This window comes from Myotis myotis, unplaced genomic scaffold (genome assembly GCF_014108235.1).
Source record: "Myotis myotis isolate mMyoMyo1 unplaced genomic scaffold, mMyoMyo1.p scaffold_m19_p_10, whole genome shotgun sequence".
Taxonomy (NCBI): Eukaryota; Metazoa; Chordata; class Mammalia; order Chiroptera; family Vespertilionidae; genus Myotis; species Myotis myotis.
In genome coordinates, this window is record NW_023416314.1 from 27,320,013 (window position 1) to 27,336,489 (window position 16,477).

The 16,477-nt window shown below is 41.4% G+C and overlaps 1 protein-coding gene and 1 long non-coding RNA gene across 5 annotated transcripts in view; both read left to right on the forward strand.

The window, feature by feature from the left end:
• Window positions 1–3,317, forward strand: part of CTSC (cathepsin C) — a 45,558-nt gene extending 42,241 nt beyond the window's left edge. For both annotated transcript variants that reach the window (XM_036324728.1, XM_036324729.1), the window contains one exon: window positions 1,370–3,317. In XM_036324728.1, coding sequence (XP_036180621.1) covers window positions 1,370–1,872 — 503 coding nt within the window. In that variant the 3' untranslated portion in view covers window positions 1,873–3,317. The remainder of the gene's footprint in view (window positions 1–1,369) is intronic.
• A 6,943-nt stretch (window positions 3,318–10,260) lies between these two features.
• Window positions 10,261–16,477, forward strand: part of LOC118664543 — a 49,875-nt gene continuing 43,658 nt past the window's right edge. For all 3 annotated transcript variants that reach the window (XR_004970356.1, XR_004970358.1, XR_004970357.1), the window contains exons 1-2: window positions 10,261–10,368; window positions 13,425–13,554. This is a non-coding gene — a long non-coding RNA (uncharacterized LOC118664543). The remainder of the gene's footprint in view (window positions 10,369–13,424; window positions 13,555–16,477) is intronic.

Sequence of the window (16,477 nt, forward strand, 5' to 3'; positions counted from 1 at the left end):
TGTTGTATTTCAGGCACTATTTCCTATGTGTGTGGTTGGCCATTGTTGGCAAAGATAAAAGGATGGTGTAGTAGAGAGAGCCAATGTCTGTAGTCAGAAAATCCTGGTGCAAGTCTGCCCCTATCAGTTATTTATGAGTGGTTTCTCATGGAATTTATTGCACCCCCAATAGTTATACTATAGATTGCATGAGCACTGCCTCTTAGGAATCTCTTACATACATTACCCAACAATGCCCCAAACCCTGAAAGTAGATATAATCCCCAATTTATAGACAGGGAACAGACATGAAGTTGTTCTATAACCTTTTAAAGGCCACACAGCTTCTAACCCTTAGAGTTTCAGTTTCCACTAAGGTCTCCCTCCAAAACCTAATTCTTGTTAAAACCAAACTAGCACTGGTTTTTCTTTAGGATAATTTAAAAATTCTGCAAGTATGTTTTTGAGAAGAGGGCATATGTAATGTATGTAGAAAGCCTGATTGCCATTCATTCAGAGAGAAACATTCCCATGTTAAAGTTTTCTTCTGTCAACCCTGGATTTGGCCACGAGAAAGTTTCTCAGTTCACCAGCGGAGAATGATTATTTGCCAGTGGACCTTTCATTCTTTCTGAAATACTTATCAAACATGGATATTGTGACTTCCAGGCTCTGGGGATTGTGATGGATCAAGACAGTCCTTCCCCTTATGAAGAGCCACAGTGTGGTGTCTGGATATTTAATAAGAACAATAATAGTGAACTTTTTAAAAAATATATATTTTATTGATTTTTTTTACAGAGAGCAAGGGAGAGCGATAGAGAGTTAGAAATATCGATGAGAGAGAAACATCGATCAGCTGCCTTCTGCACAGCCCCCACTGGGGATATGCCAGCAACCAAGGTACATGCCCCTGACCAGAATTAAACCTGGGACCTTTCAGTCTGCACGCCGATGCTCTATCCACTGAGCCAAACCAGTTAGGGCAATAGTGAACTTTTATTGCTTTTACATGGAGTGACTAATTTAATCCTACAAGAAAGGTGATATTACTATCTGTATTTTACAGATAGGTAAACAGAGGTACAGAGACATTCTTCACACAGTTTTGGGTTTGAACCTACATAGTGAGGCTGCAGAGCCTCCCACCTAACCACTATGCTAGCGGTACCTTCAAGTGCTGAATAAATGTCTGGTAAATAGATAGGGATGATAGGATAGTGAGCTGGCTAATAATAGATAGATGAATGAAGTGACATTTAAGCCAGGTACAACTTCCAGGTAGCATAAAAAAATTAATGGAATAGAAAGAGAGGCTAGGAAGTGGGACAATTTCTCCTTGTGTCCCTTTCTAATAAAGGGGTAATAACTCTGTGTTATTCCTCCACAGGCTGTGAAGGCGGCTTCCCATACCTCATTGCAGGAAAGTATGCCCAAGATTTCGGGCTGGTGGAAGAGGCGTGCTTCCCCTACACAGGCACTGACTCGCCATGCAAAATGAAGGAGGACTGCTTTCGTTACTACACATCTGAGTACCACTATGTGGGTGGTTTCTACGGGGGCTGCAACGAAGCCCTGATGAAGCATGAGCTGGTCCATCATGGGCCCATGGCAGTTGCTTTTGAAGTCTATGATGACTTCCTCCACTACAACCAGGGGATCTACCACCACACTGGTCTGAAGGACCCTTTCAATCCATTTGAGCTGACTAATCATGCTGTCCTGCTGGTGGGCTATGGCACTGACCCCAAAACTGGGCTGGACTACTGGATTGTTAAAAACAGCTGGGGCACCAGCTGGGGTGAGCAAGGTTACTTCCGGATCCGTAGAGGGACTGATGAGTGTGCAATTGAAAGCATAGCAATGGCAGCCACACCGATTCCAAAATTGTAGCATGAACCACCCAGCATTTTATACTGACCACCATCAGTCATGAAAGGGGATGATTTATTCACAGTTTAGAGATTTTATTGCAGCAGCTTCAGAAGATTACAAATAGATTCTTATGGAGATTTTTGCCTTCAAAATTAAAACTGCCCTTGATTTAATATACCTTCCCATTAGCCACTAACCTAATTTTTATAAGTACTCAATTAAATGAGTTTTTTACGATGGTGGTGAACTGTGCACTAATGGATTTTGCTAATCATTTCTAATTCAAACATGCTATATTTTGAAAAGTCTATTTGAAAATATCTAGGAATTATGGCAAGGACTATTAAATTAAAAAATATGTTTTGAAAATGATCAAGTGATATATATTGTAGAATGTATGTGTGTGCATAAGAGAACTTCTGCCATTGGCTCCTTCAGTTAAATTCAGATTTATTGTGTCACCTATATAAGTACTTTAAGAAGGAAAAGCATTTGAGGGTATTTTAATTAAAAACAAAAATTTATTAAACTTTATGATAGGGAATATGTTCAAATAATGGCTAGTGAATGCTAAAATCATCCCCTGTATAGTTGATGAGCCAAAAGTCGTAACAAAAAAAAAAAGGAGTTTTGGTCAAAATGTTGATATTGGTTACATTTTCTTATGGTCTATCTTGAATTTGGAAGTATTGGTTAGCCTTCATTGGGTGAGCAGTATTAGCTTAATTAGTAGAATAGTAGAAGTTTAGATTTGGACAGATCTTTGGGTCTCTAAGATATATTTCACAGTGATATGAAACCATTATGCTGAGTAAACAGGTGTCATCTATTAGAAATGATTGATTAGGCAAAATTAGGCAGCCAAAGCTCTAAAACATACATAAGAACCACAAGTCTTTTGAAAGAGACCGTAAATAGAGATCATGCAATCAAACCTCTGCACAGAAAAAAGAGACTAAGGCTTAGAAAAAGTTCAATTAACTCACGTAAGGTCACACAGGCGGTAAGTAAGTGATGCATGAATAGCACCCAGATCTAAGGCCTGATCTCCTTGAGCAACTGGACACTGAACCTCAGCACTTTGCACCAGAATATCCAAAATCCTCAGGGATACGAGGTGTATACTTGGAAATTTCACCTTGACATGTTAAGTCTCAGAGTTTTGTCTTAAACCTCGTGTACTCTTCGCATGACTATTGATTCACTACAATGACACTTTTATTCTCCTTGAACTGAAGTGGCCTTCCAGGAATTTACTGAGAGCTTAAGGTGTGGCTTCTTGTGCTTTCTTGGAACACTGAGACATACCTTTGACCTTTTCACCACATGGTGACACAGAACTTCCAGGAGGACTCCAATGACTAGTATTTCCTCTGTTACTGTTACTGATTCAATGTAATTTTAGTCCTACTTTATGCCTAGCCTTGTCGCTATGTGAAAGCATAAAAAGAATATGAAATCAAGGATGCATTTATTTTTCACTGAAATTTATATAGATACTACCTCTCAGCTTAACAGATATGACTGTTAACAAGTACACCTGAGCTTATCCTCTGGGTTTCTATTGGACAGCAGTTAGCGGACGCATAAGAGAGCAAGTCATGAAGATTCAGACTGCCCATGGTTTTGCACAATTTTCTGAGGGCCCTGACAGCCCCACAGGAAAATCATTGCTGGTATCATGTATTAAGTACTTGAGAAAATACTGAAAAACTAAACATAGGTGTGAACCTAACTGGCAGTGGGAAGCAGCTCTCACAGCACGATGAGTTGAAGACAAGCAGGGGTTTGAAGAGGCCCTAAGTCTTCAGAGGTGGCAAGGATTGCCCACAATGAGAGCTCAAGTTACACTGCACTTCCACCTGCATTTATCTGCGTGGAGTCTGCTTCTCATGTGTCTATAATACAGAAAAGATCACTTATTTCAGCAGCAGTGGAAGAATTAAAGACAGTGACTAAATGAAACATTGCGGTTCCTCCAGCCTTGTGATTAAACTGTTAAACTGTACAAATAGCAACAAGTTTCATTCTAAAATGTGTTCTTGTTGGTGTTAATAGCACATAAATAATCAAAGTCGGCTGACAAATTAAACTATGGAAAAAACGGGATGGCGATTTTGGCTAAGCTCCCCAAAGACATTCCCAGAAACACTACAGTGAAAGCATGCATGGGTGACACCACTGACCACAAAGAGAAACTAAGTTTAATCGGGCGTCTAGCTCAGCTGTGACACTGACTGACACTGAACCACCATGAAACCTTGGGCAGTTTCCTTAAACCACCTGTGCTTCGTTGTCCTCATTTGTTAATGGAGATAATGGAATAGATATCCCATTTAACTCTTCCTACCTAAACCCTTGCTGTTGCAACAAAGGAATCAAATGGATTTGTGCCTTCAGGTGATATCATTTGCCTTATTTAAGATAAGGCTTTTCACCATCCCAAGTGGGCAAACTAAACTAAATTCAGATAATGAAATCTTCCTAGCCTTCCAAGCTCAAGGAACTCTGACCTCTCACCACCGAATGCGAGAAGGGAATAGATTTGGATAGGAAGGGATACACATGTACTTCACAGAGCTCTCTGAGGATTAAATGCCTTCAGATATGCAAAGGATGCAGAACAGTGCTTGGAACATAATAAGTCCTCTTTTTTTTGAACTCAATCATTTGCTATAGGAAGCAGCTAAGATGTAATTCTGCTAATGAACAAAGTCTACCCTCCTAGGGGGAGAGAGAAAAAGCAAGAGAGGGACACTGGTACAAAGAATCCCACAGAAAAAAACTTTCGAAAAGTACAAATTAGACAGTTCTGATCTGGTGTAGAGGTTTCACTTCCCCACCACACCGCCGCTGCTGCCCCTGTGGAGAGAACAAGTGTGAGCTGATCAGGTCAGATGCTACAGCACAGCTGGAAATCAGACCCCAGGGGAGAGGAAGGTCACCAACTGAATCCAAAAGGAGTAAGGCTAATCTAAGGTGGCAACCGCTGGATTTTCCTGTTTGGAATTTTTCTATTAGGATAAGGTAAGCATAACAGATTCACAGGACAGTGCCAAAGGTCATCTAGTCCACCTCTGTCCTTGAAATAAAAACGGGTTTTGCAGGTGAGATAACATGTCTGGGGTACCAGTGTGTCTAGGGAAGCAAAGTCGCAGCATCGGGACTGATTCCAAAGTCCCAGTGTGTCTAGATAAATCTGGGCCCCAGTGTGTCTAGAACTTTCTACTGTACCCACTGCCTCCGAATTAAGAAAAACAAAGAAACTCTAACTGTGAGACTAATGACTTCATCTTGCTCTATTAAAATCATTTCTAAGATCTTTCCCAACTCTCCAATCCTTTTCTGGTCTCTTGGGGGAAAATGCTGTAAACTCTAATCCTTGTGGTTTGGAAGCTTTAACAGTTTTCTTCTAAATATAGTGATGCTAATATGTATATTTCTTAATTGTAGTAAGTATTTATTTTTGGATAGAAGCTTCCTGACCAAGACAGGAGAGCTTTAGATAAATCAAAGTCTTCTGCTCTGAGGGAAGTGGATGGACTTGACATTAGCCATTGCACCGTAGTTTCATTAGCTGTAAAATATTGACCTCGTTGAACTGTAGTTCCGAGTGAAACTGTAAATTTGCCTGAAATTGCCTGGGCTGTAAGATAATTGAAACCTCAGCAGCCCTGGCCATGCGACACGAAAATTGCAGGAGATGAACCAGCCTTTGGACAGAAAATGCAACACATGCCTTTGTTGTCTCTTCCTTTTTCCTCTCAGAAGTCCATTTATTGAGATCCATTTTCTTCAAGTGCTTTTAAGAGTTAGCAGCAGTGAAAAATTTAACCTCTCCTTTTCTGATCTTGAGACTATGATGCTGATTTTCAACTTTCCTAAAAGGCAGTTTGTTTTTTGAAATTTAGTTCTATAGAAAAAGCCGACTTGTTCCTTCCCCTAATACAAACGGTCTAAAGAGAGAGAAATCCTAGCAATCAATTGAGCAGAAATGAGTTGGAGAAATAGCCTTTCCCTGAGGAAATGCGGGAAATGCCAGGAAGGTAAGGTGGCGCATTAAAGGAATCATTGAGATAATTTATTTTATCCCTGTACTATATTTTCTTAACCTTCAAAACTATTGAATAGGTTCAGTATAGTGAAAGATCAATGATAGGAAGTGAATGCTGCTAGTATCAGATTTTTGTACCCACATTCTCTCTTTTGTGGGATTTCTGGAGACCTAAGAGAAAAGCCAGTTTGTCCTTCCGATAACTAGGCCTGTGCCGTAATAACAAACGCACAGTATTCCCAAGAGCTAGTAGACAGCAGCCTAAGATTCAATTGTGCAACAGGATGAGTCAGTGGAAAGTAAACAGAATAGCCTTGTGCCGTCAAAATGTACTGGACTTTGGAATCACTCCCGATGCTGCGACTTCGCTTCTCCCATGTTTGTTATTTGGACCTGAGTCCAATTACTGAACAGCAATGTCTAGTCTTCAGTGTCTTTGCCTGTTAAAAGGTGATGCTAGTCCTATCAAGGGTTGTGACAAGGTTTAAAAGAAGCGATGAGTGTTTATGTATTACCCCTCTGTGTGTGTGTTTTAAGTTCAAAGTGTTTTCCAAAGGTAAAGATGCAGTGCAAAATAAGTTAAAAAATGAACTGAAGTAAGGAAGATGAAGGTAGAAAAGTAGGCTGTGACTGAACACAGTTTGTTCACAAAGCGTGCATCATACTAGCTGATATGGTGGAATTATGTTTGAACAGTGCTACACAGCCAGAGGTGATTTTGTTCCTCGGACGCTTGACAATGTGTGCAGACATTTGGGCTGTCACACTGGGGGGAAGACACACTCCATAATGAAGACTTGCCGTCGGCGTTGGTGGTATAGTGGTGAGCATAGCTGCCTTCCAAAATGAAGACTTGCCTAGCCCAGGTGCCGGGATGGGACAGTCTGCCAGACAACATGCGAATGCGCTTACACCTGTTTCCCCTGGCACTAAGTGACGGTTACAGACTTTGGAAGAGGGGGGTAGTTCTGAGGACTGAAGCTGTCCCAGAAGCTTCCAGAGAGTAGACAGAACTTGAGCTGAGCTGTGAAGGATCGAGAGGAAAAGTAAAAGACGTGGAGGACGAGGGAGTGGGTAAAGACTGAAGTCACGACAGCAGAGAAGGGCAATGCCCCTCATTTCAAGATGACAGATTGAGCCCTTTCTGAGTAGCCCCCGACCAATAGGAACCCACTGATAGGCTTTTTTAAATAACTAAAACTTAATAAATGTATAAAAATACAGTCATAATTAATCGTAAGAATTGGGCTCATTAGTGGATCAGATATTGGTTGATTTTTTTTTTTTTTAATCCTCACCTGAGGATATTTTCCCATTGATTTTTAGAGAAAGAGACAGAGAGAAACAGCGTCAGAGAAACACATCAATTGGTTGTCTCCTGCATGAGCCCTAACCAGGGCTGGGACCGGGGAGAAGCCTGCAACTGAGGTACACGCCCTTGACCAAAATCAAACCCGGGACCCTTCGGTCTGCAGGCCAATGCTCTATCCACTGAGTCAAACTGGCTAGGGCCAGATACTGGTTGAATTTAACAAAGGAGGAGAGGAGCAAATCGGAAGATAGAATGATTGGAAGCCCATGTCTGTGAGAAAATCCCGTCAGAAGATAAACACATTTGGTCAAGATAAGGATGAAAAGAAATGAGGTCGGTTGCAGGATTTTTGCTTAAAAAGAACACTTGTGGCCGTGACTGGTTTGGCTCAGTGGATAGAGTGTCGGCCTGCAGACTGAAGGGTCCCAGGTTCGATTCTGGTCAAGGGCATGTACCTTGGTTGCGGGCACACCCCCAGTGGGAAGTGTGCAGGAGGCGGCTGATGGATGTTTCTTGATGTTTCTAACTCTCTATCTCTCTCCCTTCCTCTCTGTAAAAAATCAATAAAATATATATTTTTAAAAAAAGAACACTTCTGTAAAGCATTAATTCTCTCTTGTGAGGTCATGGACCATGGACCCTTTTGAGATGGATAAAAACTATGGCTTCTTTCCCAGGAAAAATGCATATGCGCATCTTATTTAACCTCCCATAAAAGCTCAGCATGGTCTCAGAGACTGACAAGCCCCAGCACAGTCAAGTTTACTCTTGTGTGCACAGCACCTTTCCCCCCAGCCAATTAGCAATTCCAAAGTGCAGATATTTTCCCTGTGTTCTTTCAGCTACAGGCTGGGGGGAGCCATGGAAAGTCTTGGCAGGTGGGACAGAGGGAGCCTCTTCCAGGTAGACAGCTCAGCGTCCAGGCACAATCCCAGGCTTAGTCAGACCCTGTTTGGAAACAGCTCCCCATTTGTTCTCTGAGTCTTAGTGGCTCTCAGTGCCTAACCCCTTGTCTTGGTTTCTGTGGGTTGAAATCTAATCTCACTCCTACTGTCACCGTCAATAGAGTAGGAATCTGACCAGTAAAATTCTGCCTGGTAACTAGTCCTTCCACCAATGGAGAGAATTCTGATGCCCACTGCCTGCCCACAGGACTGTTCATTTTGTGCAGCCCCCGGGCTCCCGTCACTGTGCTCCTGCCGTCCACAGGAGCAGCACCATGGCTTCTCCCTGCTTGAACCTCCTGCTGCCTCCTGACCTGGACTGCCCACTGCAGCAGTTTCACCCAGAGGGTCTCTAACTGCCACGTTATTTAATTTTGCACCCAGTTCTGTTTTTATTGGTAATAATAATAGTTGCAGATTTGTCAAGGTCTTACTTTAAGCCAGGTGGTGTGGTGAGCCTCCTTTCGTTCCTTGTAAAGATCCTGTCTTACAGCTAAGGAATCAGAGCACTTAAGAAACTTGCCCCAAATCACAGAGCTCATCCGTTTACTTGAGATTTGAACCCAGGTAGGTCCCTTTGTTCTAACAGCCGTGGGCAAACTACGGCCCGCGGGCCGGATCCGGCCCGTTTGAGATGAATAAAACTAAAAAAAAAAAAGGCCGTACCCTTTTATGTAATGATGTTTACTTTGAATTTATATTAGTTCACACAAACACTCCATCCATGCTTTTGTTCCGGCCCTCCGGTCCAGTTTAAGAACCCATTGTGGCCCCCGAGTCAAAAAGTTTGCCCACCCCTTCTAGAACCACAGCTCTTCACTACTCTGAGATGTCCTTCCTGTGTCTTCCCCAGTGGTTGATTTTTTAAGACCTGGTCCATTTTGTTGTCCCTGTGTTTTTGTAGGTAACTATCATGCTCTGCACAGTTGCTGAGAAGTAAGAAGATGCCTTCATCATTTAAATCAGGATGAATAAAAGAAGGGTGGCCTCAGAGAGAGAGGTTGAGTCAGGAGGGGAACGTGAGAGAGGGATGATGACATACTCTATTTTAAACGTTGCATTTTAGCTGACTGCTGCAAACACAGTAAAAGCTACTTTCAACAAGCGTCTCACCAGAAATGTGATAGGATTCTTAGGAAGGATTTGGCTAATGTAATGTTTAGCAGATTTGCAACAATTGCTATAAGCTCAAAGGGAAGATAGTTTCTGGCAAGGCACTGGGCCCTCCCAGGGAGAGTGGATTATTTTACTTGATGTGCAAAGGCAAGGAAGGTATTAAAGATAGCTACCTTCCTTCCAATATAACAATATAAATAAACAAAAGAAGAAAGATGATTGAGGCCTTCTCTGTTGTATTTCATGGACCTCAGCATGCTGGTAGAAAGCAACACAGAACACATACATTCAGGTTCACAGAAAGTTTAAAGTCGACCTGGCCACTCAACGATCTCTTTCTGTATATTTGAGTGGCCCACCTGTTGGGCTTTTGAAATTTGGAATAATAAAAGAATAACAAAGAAAGAGGCCCTATAGTTTTTGCATGCATTTTCAGGGACTTCAGCTCAGAGCCCTTTAGGATGAAGAGTGCTATCTTGGGCAAACATCCAAAAAACATCTCTGAGGGGGAGCCTTCTGTTTTTGTTTTGGAACAAATCTGCAATTAATCAAAGCATTATTTCCAGTTATAAAATGTTGGAAACAACCTAGAAGTCCAACAAATAGAAACAGATTATTTATAGTACACAAACTTGACAATATATTATACAATATTAAAAATAACTATGCTGCCAATATAACCATATTCAGAAATGTTTATGTTATGTAGAAAATGGATGCCATGTTTTGTTATGTAATAAGCACATGGACATGTAAGCACCTTCAAAAGGGCAGGAGGACTATGAATAGCCACGCAAGTTATTTTGTCTATTGTTTCTCTTATAACAGCTCTTTTACAAATAACAGAAAATGTAATCAAAATTTGCATAACCAAGAAGCCCTCATCACACAAATATGCTCCAGTCTCTGTTCTGTCATAAAAACCCACCAACTTTTCATTTTACTGCAAATATCACGTTACCGTTTTCCTTCTCTCAACAGCCAAGCTTCTTCAAAGAAGTTTCCTTTACCTTCCAGCTTTGTGTTTTGTCCCAATCTATTGAAATCTGCCTGCGCCAAATCACTTCTTTGAAATTGTTCACATCAAGGTAAGCAAAGTTCACCTTGTTGCTAAAAGCAGTTTTCAATCATCTCGCCATTTGATGTTTGGTCATGCCTCCCTGAAGCTTGCAATTCCCAGCTTTTCAGATCTCTATTTCTTTATAGTTCTTCTCGGGTTCCTGGTACTACACCCACTTCTTAATTTTTCCGTTCTTCCAGCTTCATTACCGATTCCCCTTTCTCCATTTCTACACACTGTTTCTGTTGAGCCTTTTCACAGTCAGTATATATTGTCTATGTTCTGGTAAATCCCAAATCTAGGCTTCATCTCCAGAGCTCACGAATAAGTTATCTATTGTGACATTACAAATTACTCCAAAACTTAATGGTTTAAACCACACACACTTATTATCTTTCAGTTGCTGTAGGCCAGGAATCTGAGCACAATTTCATGGGATTCTTTGCTGTGTGACCTCTCAAAGTATGCATGCATCAAGGTACCCACCCATGATCTGCAGTCTCATCTGAAGGCTCAACTGGGGAAGGTCACTCACAGCTTGCAGGCAGTATTCAGTTCCTTGCAGGTTCTTGGATTGAAGTTTCCTGCTCACTGTTGGCCAGAGGCCACCCTCAGTGCCTTATCATATGGCCTCTCCAATGTGACAGTTTGCTTCATCTAAGTGTGCAAGCTGTGAAAGCAATAGAGTGTACTAGTAAAATAGAATTCACAATCCTTATAACCTAATCCTGGAAGAGATATATCCTCAATGATCCCATATTCTATTGGCAGAAGCAAATTAGTCAAGGAGAGAGTATTACAGAAAGACTGAATATCAGAAGATGGGATTGGGACCATCTTAAAGATGCCTATGACCTCGACCAGCATGGCTCAGTGGTTGAGCATCAACATATGAACCAGGAGGTCACAGCTCTCTCACCTCCAACTTATACATAGATGCACAATCCATTAGCAAGTGCAAAATGCACTAATCTGAATACATCGTCTTTTTCCCATCCCCAAAGCGTGCTCATTTTCATCCTTTTAGTTAATGGCATCAACATCCACCGAGTTTCTGAAATCAGAAATGTAGGTGTTATCACTGATTTATTTTTCCTTCTCAGCCACAACATGCAATTAGTCATGAACTTCTGCCAATCCTGATTTTTAAATATCTATGCAATCTGTTGTTCTGCACATGCCTATCTTAAGCTATCATGATCTGTAACTTGTGTGACTGCTATCGCCTCCTAACATACCTTTCCACGTCCAGCCATGCCCTCTTCCAATCCTCACCAGAGCACTGGTGACAGATGTCACGCCCCTGCTTAAAATCTGTAATGACTCCCCATAGTTCAGGAATATTTCAAGGTGGACAGGCTAGTAATGTGGAAATTCACATTCCATAAATCTGTGGTTTTCATAATGCAGGCTACAAAAATGTAAACTCTGCATAATCTTCTTGGATGGGGGTGGGATACGTGGAAGTTGAATGGCAGACATCATGAGGGGGATATCTTTCTACTTGAATAATATCCAAACTCCTTGATAGGAGGTAAATGATTTAGTCTGGTGTCTCAGACATGGGGGATGTAAAGTTAAAAAACAGTTGTATTCGTTTGTAGTAATGGCTGTGGATTGTTCTTTTTTTAAAAAAATATATTTTTTATTGATATCAGAGAGGGAGAGAGAGATAGAAACATCAGTGATAAGAGAGAATTGATTGGCTGCCTCCTGTATGCTCCCCACTGGGGATGGAGCCCACAACCTGGGCATGTGCCCTAACTGGGAATCAGACTGTGATGTCCCAGATCATAGTTGGATGCTCAATTCCTGAACTACACCGGCTGTCAATTGTTCTTTATAATATTATCTTTTTGAAAGCATGAATCCCTTGAAGATATTTCAGTTCTAGCATATAACTTTCCAGGCATTTTCATTTATTAAATGTTCATACTAGGTCTAAGAAATTCAGACCTATTGGTTTTGACATTTTAATCTCTCAGAGTCTCAGTCAGCCCACAGGATGACAATGTAAGAACAGGAAACTGCTCTTGTGCAGGTCCTGGCAGGGCCCACACCTATCAGAACAGGGCTCTAATTTCTTCCAAGACCATGGTTCTAGAGCAGTGATGGCAAACCTATGACACGCGTGTCAGAGGTGACACGCGAACTCATTTTTTTGCTTGATTTTTCTTTTTTAAAAAAATATATTTTATTGATTTTTTACAGAGAGGAAGGGAGATGGATAGAGTTAGAAACATCGATGAGAGAGAAACATCGATCGGCTGCCTCCTGCACACTCCCCACTGGGGATGTGCCCGCAACCAAGGTACATGCCCTTGACCGGAATCAAACCTGGGACCCCTGAGTCCGCAGACCAATCCTCTATCCACTGAGCCAAACCGGTTAGGGCTTGATTTTTCTTTGTTAAATGGCATTTAAATATATAAAATAAATATCAAAAATATAAGTCTTTGTTTTACTATGGTTACAAATATCAAAAAATTTCTATATGTCTCAAGGCACCAGAGTTAACACATTTCGTACCGCTCAGGAGTGTTCTGGTGTTCCGCGCGCCATCTGTTAAGGACCGCTCACGAGTGTTCTCGTTTTTCACGCCCATGGGAAAAAGAGCGGATCTAGATACTTATGTAAATTTTGTTTGGTCCCTCTTCATAGAGGAAAATGTCTTACGCAGTACCATACGTTAAAAAAGTACTAGGAACTTTAATTGTTTAATTGTTTTTGTAAATAAAAATGTTATAATTATTGAAAAACAACACCTAAAGTGCATTATGATGATTTAAATAACGTGCAGTTTGCCCAAAAACGTGCGGTCCCTGGCGTATGTCTTAGAGATTTCTATGCGGTACGCAATGTGTTAAGTTAGAGTTTTTCAAAATGCTGACACACCGAGCTCAAAGGGTTCGCCATCACTGTTCCAGATGCTTAGAATTTAGACATGTGGTCTGCTTGTAACAGACCTCCTCCTTTTTCTAATCTGCCCAGAGGGTGGGAATGATGAAGAGTGAAGATAGCATTTCCTAGTCAGTTGTAACATGATTGGTTGTCAAATATTTCTCTGGCTGTTGTCCCCTGAAGGTGTTGATGCCAGTTCTGAAATGTCTGTCTGGGAGCTGTCTGAGCAGAGGCAGACCTGAATGTGCCAACGATAAGCTGGAGGCCACACACCTGTGCTTATTTCAATCAGTGCTGTCCCTGCCTTCAAGATGTAAGTTACTGGATTCCCTAAAATACATCTCATCCTTAAATTCAGTTTAACTGGATCCATTTCCCAGGCCTGGAAAACAGATGATACTTGTTATCCTAACAGCCCCATAAAAAATGAAATTTGAAAGATGCTGTTTTCACGGGGACACATGAGAAACAACTATAAATCCCCTAAGACTTGGTTTGGCAGAAGTATTTTTCCATTCAGAACCGAGTAGTGTTTTTGGAGCTTGCTGTTATGCTTTATAGCTGGCGGCTGAATTATCCTGGTCTCTGCTGAAAACTCTGGCCTCAAAAGCAGATCTTCAAATATCCTGTGTTAAAAAGGGGATTTAAAACTCCTAATGACTATTTATATGTCAAAAACAAGACATTATATTAACCAGATTATGAGACACTATGCCTGTGAAAATGGCCATAATAATAATGGACAAAATAACTACTCATGAATGGTAGTGTATTGTTTATATTGTTCCTTACAATAACCTGAGATAGGTAGGGCAAGTTTTAATAGCCCATTTTACAGGTGCAAAAACTGAGGTTCGGTGAGCTCAAAAGCCTGACTCAGGGTATTTGGAAAAACCAGTACTTTATCCCACAGCTTAAACCTAAGCCAATTCTTTTTTCATTTTGCCATATCCTTTTCAATGTTTATTTTATGTAACGTAAAGTAGTAGGTTTTGAGTTAATAATTCTCCCTTTAACTGTACCTGACAGAAAAATTATACACCACTGTTGGCCAATAATGACTTGGAGAATTATTTATGCCTTCCTTAGCATGAGTACTGTAACACTACTTTTGAAGGTAAATCATCCTAGCTGTGACTGATCTATTATTATAAAACAGGTGTGGGCTTGGTCGTCTACCAACATGCCCATAAGTGAATATATCCCAGTGCCATAAATTAGGATCACCCATGTTCTTTGTTTCTAGAACACTTATTTTACCTAGGACTCCTGCCTCTATAAACTCACCATCCTCTACTTCATACCCTCATATCATTCGATGCTTTGGGAGCTCCAAAGCCTTCGTTATGAGACCGGGACCCAGCCTGTCTCCTCTGTATTAAAAACCAGTACCTGTACCTCCCTATCTTTCAATTTGATAATAATTCTTGCTTATTTCAATCCTGTCATATTGCTCCCGATCCTTTGTTCTTTCTTTGTGGAGAAAGGAGATTAGAACTTGCCTAGGGGAGAGTCAAATGGAATGGGAATAGTGTGAGAAGCCTCTATTTGTGAAGCAGTGCAGGGCCTCACAGGTGGGATGGTATGGAATAAAGGGAAACAACAGTCCAGTACATGGATTCCAATGACACATGGTGATGTGATGGAGGCACTATTGATATTTAAGGGGACATGTTCTACAGTTGGTGGGACGTGGCAGCCGGAGCCCACTGGGTTCAAATGGTGGCATAACATGGTTGTAAAGCTTGGAAAGAGACCCCCAGGTAAGTAGTGCCTGGATGAAGTAGGTAGGCATAGTGTCAGGACCCAACAATATGATAGGGAAGCATGGCATTCGAATACAGGAAAGTGGGCAGGGCTTTGGTGTGTGTGTGTGTGTGTGTGTGTGTGTGTGTGTGTGTGTGTAGGGAGGGTGGGGGCCTGGAGTACAATCCAGGAGAGTGTTCAAGGTTCTGGGGAGGAAGGAAGGCTGCAGTGTCGGGCTGGGGATACATTGGATTTTAACAGTACTGAGTAGACCCACCTGCCAGTGAGAGTGGGGTCAGTGGGGAGGAAGATTTTACAAAGGGAAATAATACAATCAGATCTTTACTTTGATTATATTTTTATCTGTTTTTAAGAAAAGTTTGAGAGGAAGGGAAGACTGCACACAGTGAGATTAGAAGGCTGCTGATAACTTCAAAGCATTGTCTGTCTCACCGTTATCCTTGTGAGACTTACTTTTCCAAGTATCTGTAGATGGACTACCCTTGCCAAATCTTTTAACACTCGCTATCTTTCTGTGTCATGCTTCTCCAATGAGATTGTAAACTTTGATGACTTTGGTGAGTTTAATTGTTTCATAGTATTAGGTTCATAATAAACAATCAGAAAAATACATGGGTGCTGTTCAGTGAAAAATAGAAAGTGTGGCAAATAAAGCATAGTGTGAGCATAGAGATGGAGGTATAGGATGTTTTACAGGGTACAGGTGCATCAACATGGAAAGGTAGATGGATTTCTATAACCAGGTATTATCAGGCGGGCACCTTTTTAAATCACAAGTGACACCAATTTAAGTGTAGTGTTTGAAAACTAGAGGGTGGGGCAAAAGTAGGTTTTAAGTTCTTTGTATGGAAAAAAACCACAGTAATAAATAATAATATAAACTCTGTGTTTCATGTGCTCGCAACTGTAAACCTACTTTCCCCCCACCCTGTATATCATTTTATAACTTCATTATTCAACTTGATTGTGTTTCATGTGTTATTTACAAACAGAATATATAGTTGGGCCATTTTTAGAATCCAGCCTATCTGTTAGTGTGTTGAATCCATTTGCACTTAAAATAGTTACTGAGATGGGTGGATTTCTGTCTACCATGTCAGTGCTTGATTTCTATTTGTCCCACCCACTCTGTCTCCCCTATTCCTTTTTTCTTGCCTGCTTTGGTTGATCTGAGATTATTTTTGCTTTAGTTACATTCTATGCGTTACAGTCTTCAACTCCCCAGTGTCAGAGTGATGCTTCCTTATAATCAGTATGAGGCCTGGAGCGCTGGAGGGTATCTTGCTGTCCTCCTGCAGGCTCAGGTGGCCCTGCGCACCTATTTCTTGGGGAGTGTGATCTCCTGCAGCGCCCCTGCCTCCTCCAGTGATGAGTGCCAGCTCCCAGCTCTCAGTGCCTGGCATGCGGAAGGCTTCTTTCATTACCTTTCTTCACCATCAGACTCAGGCCATGAACACTTGCACCACAGA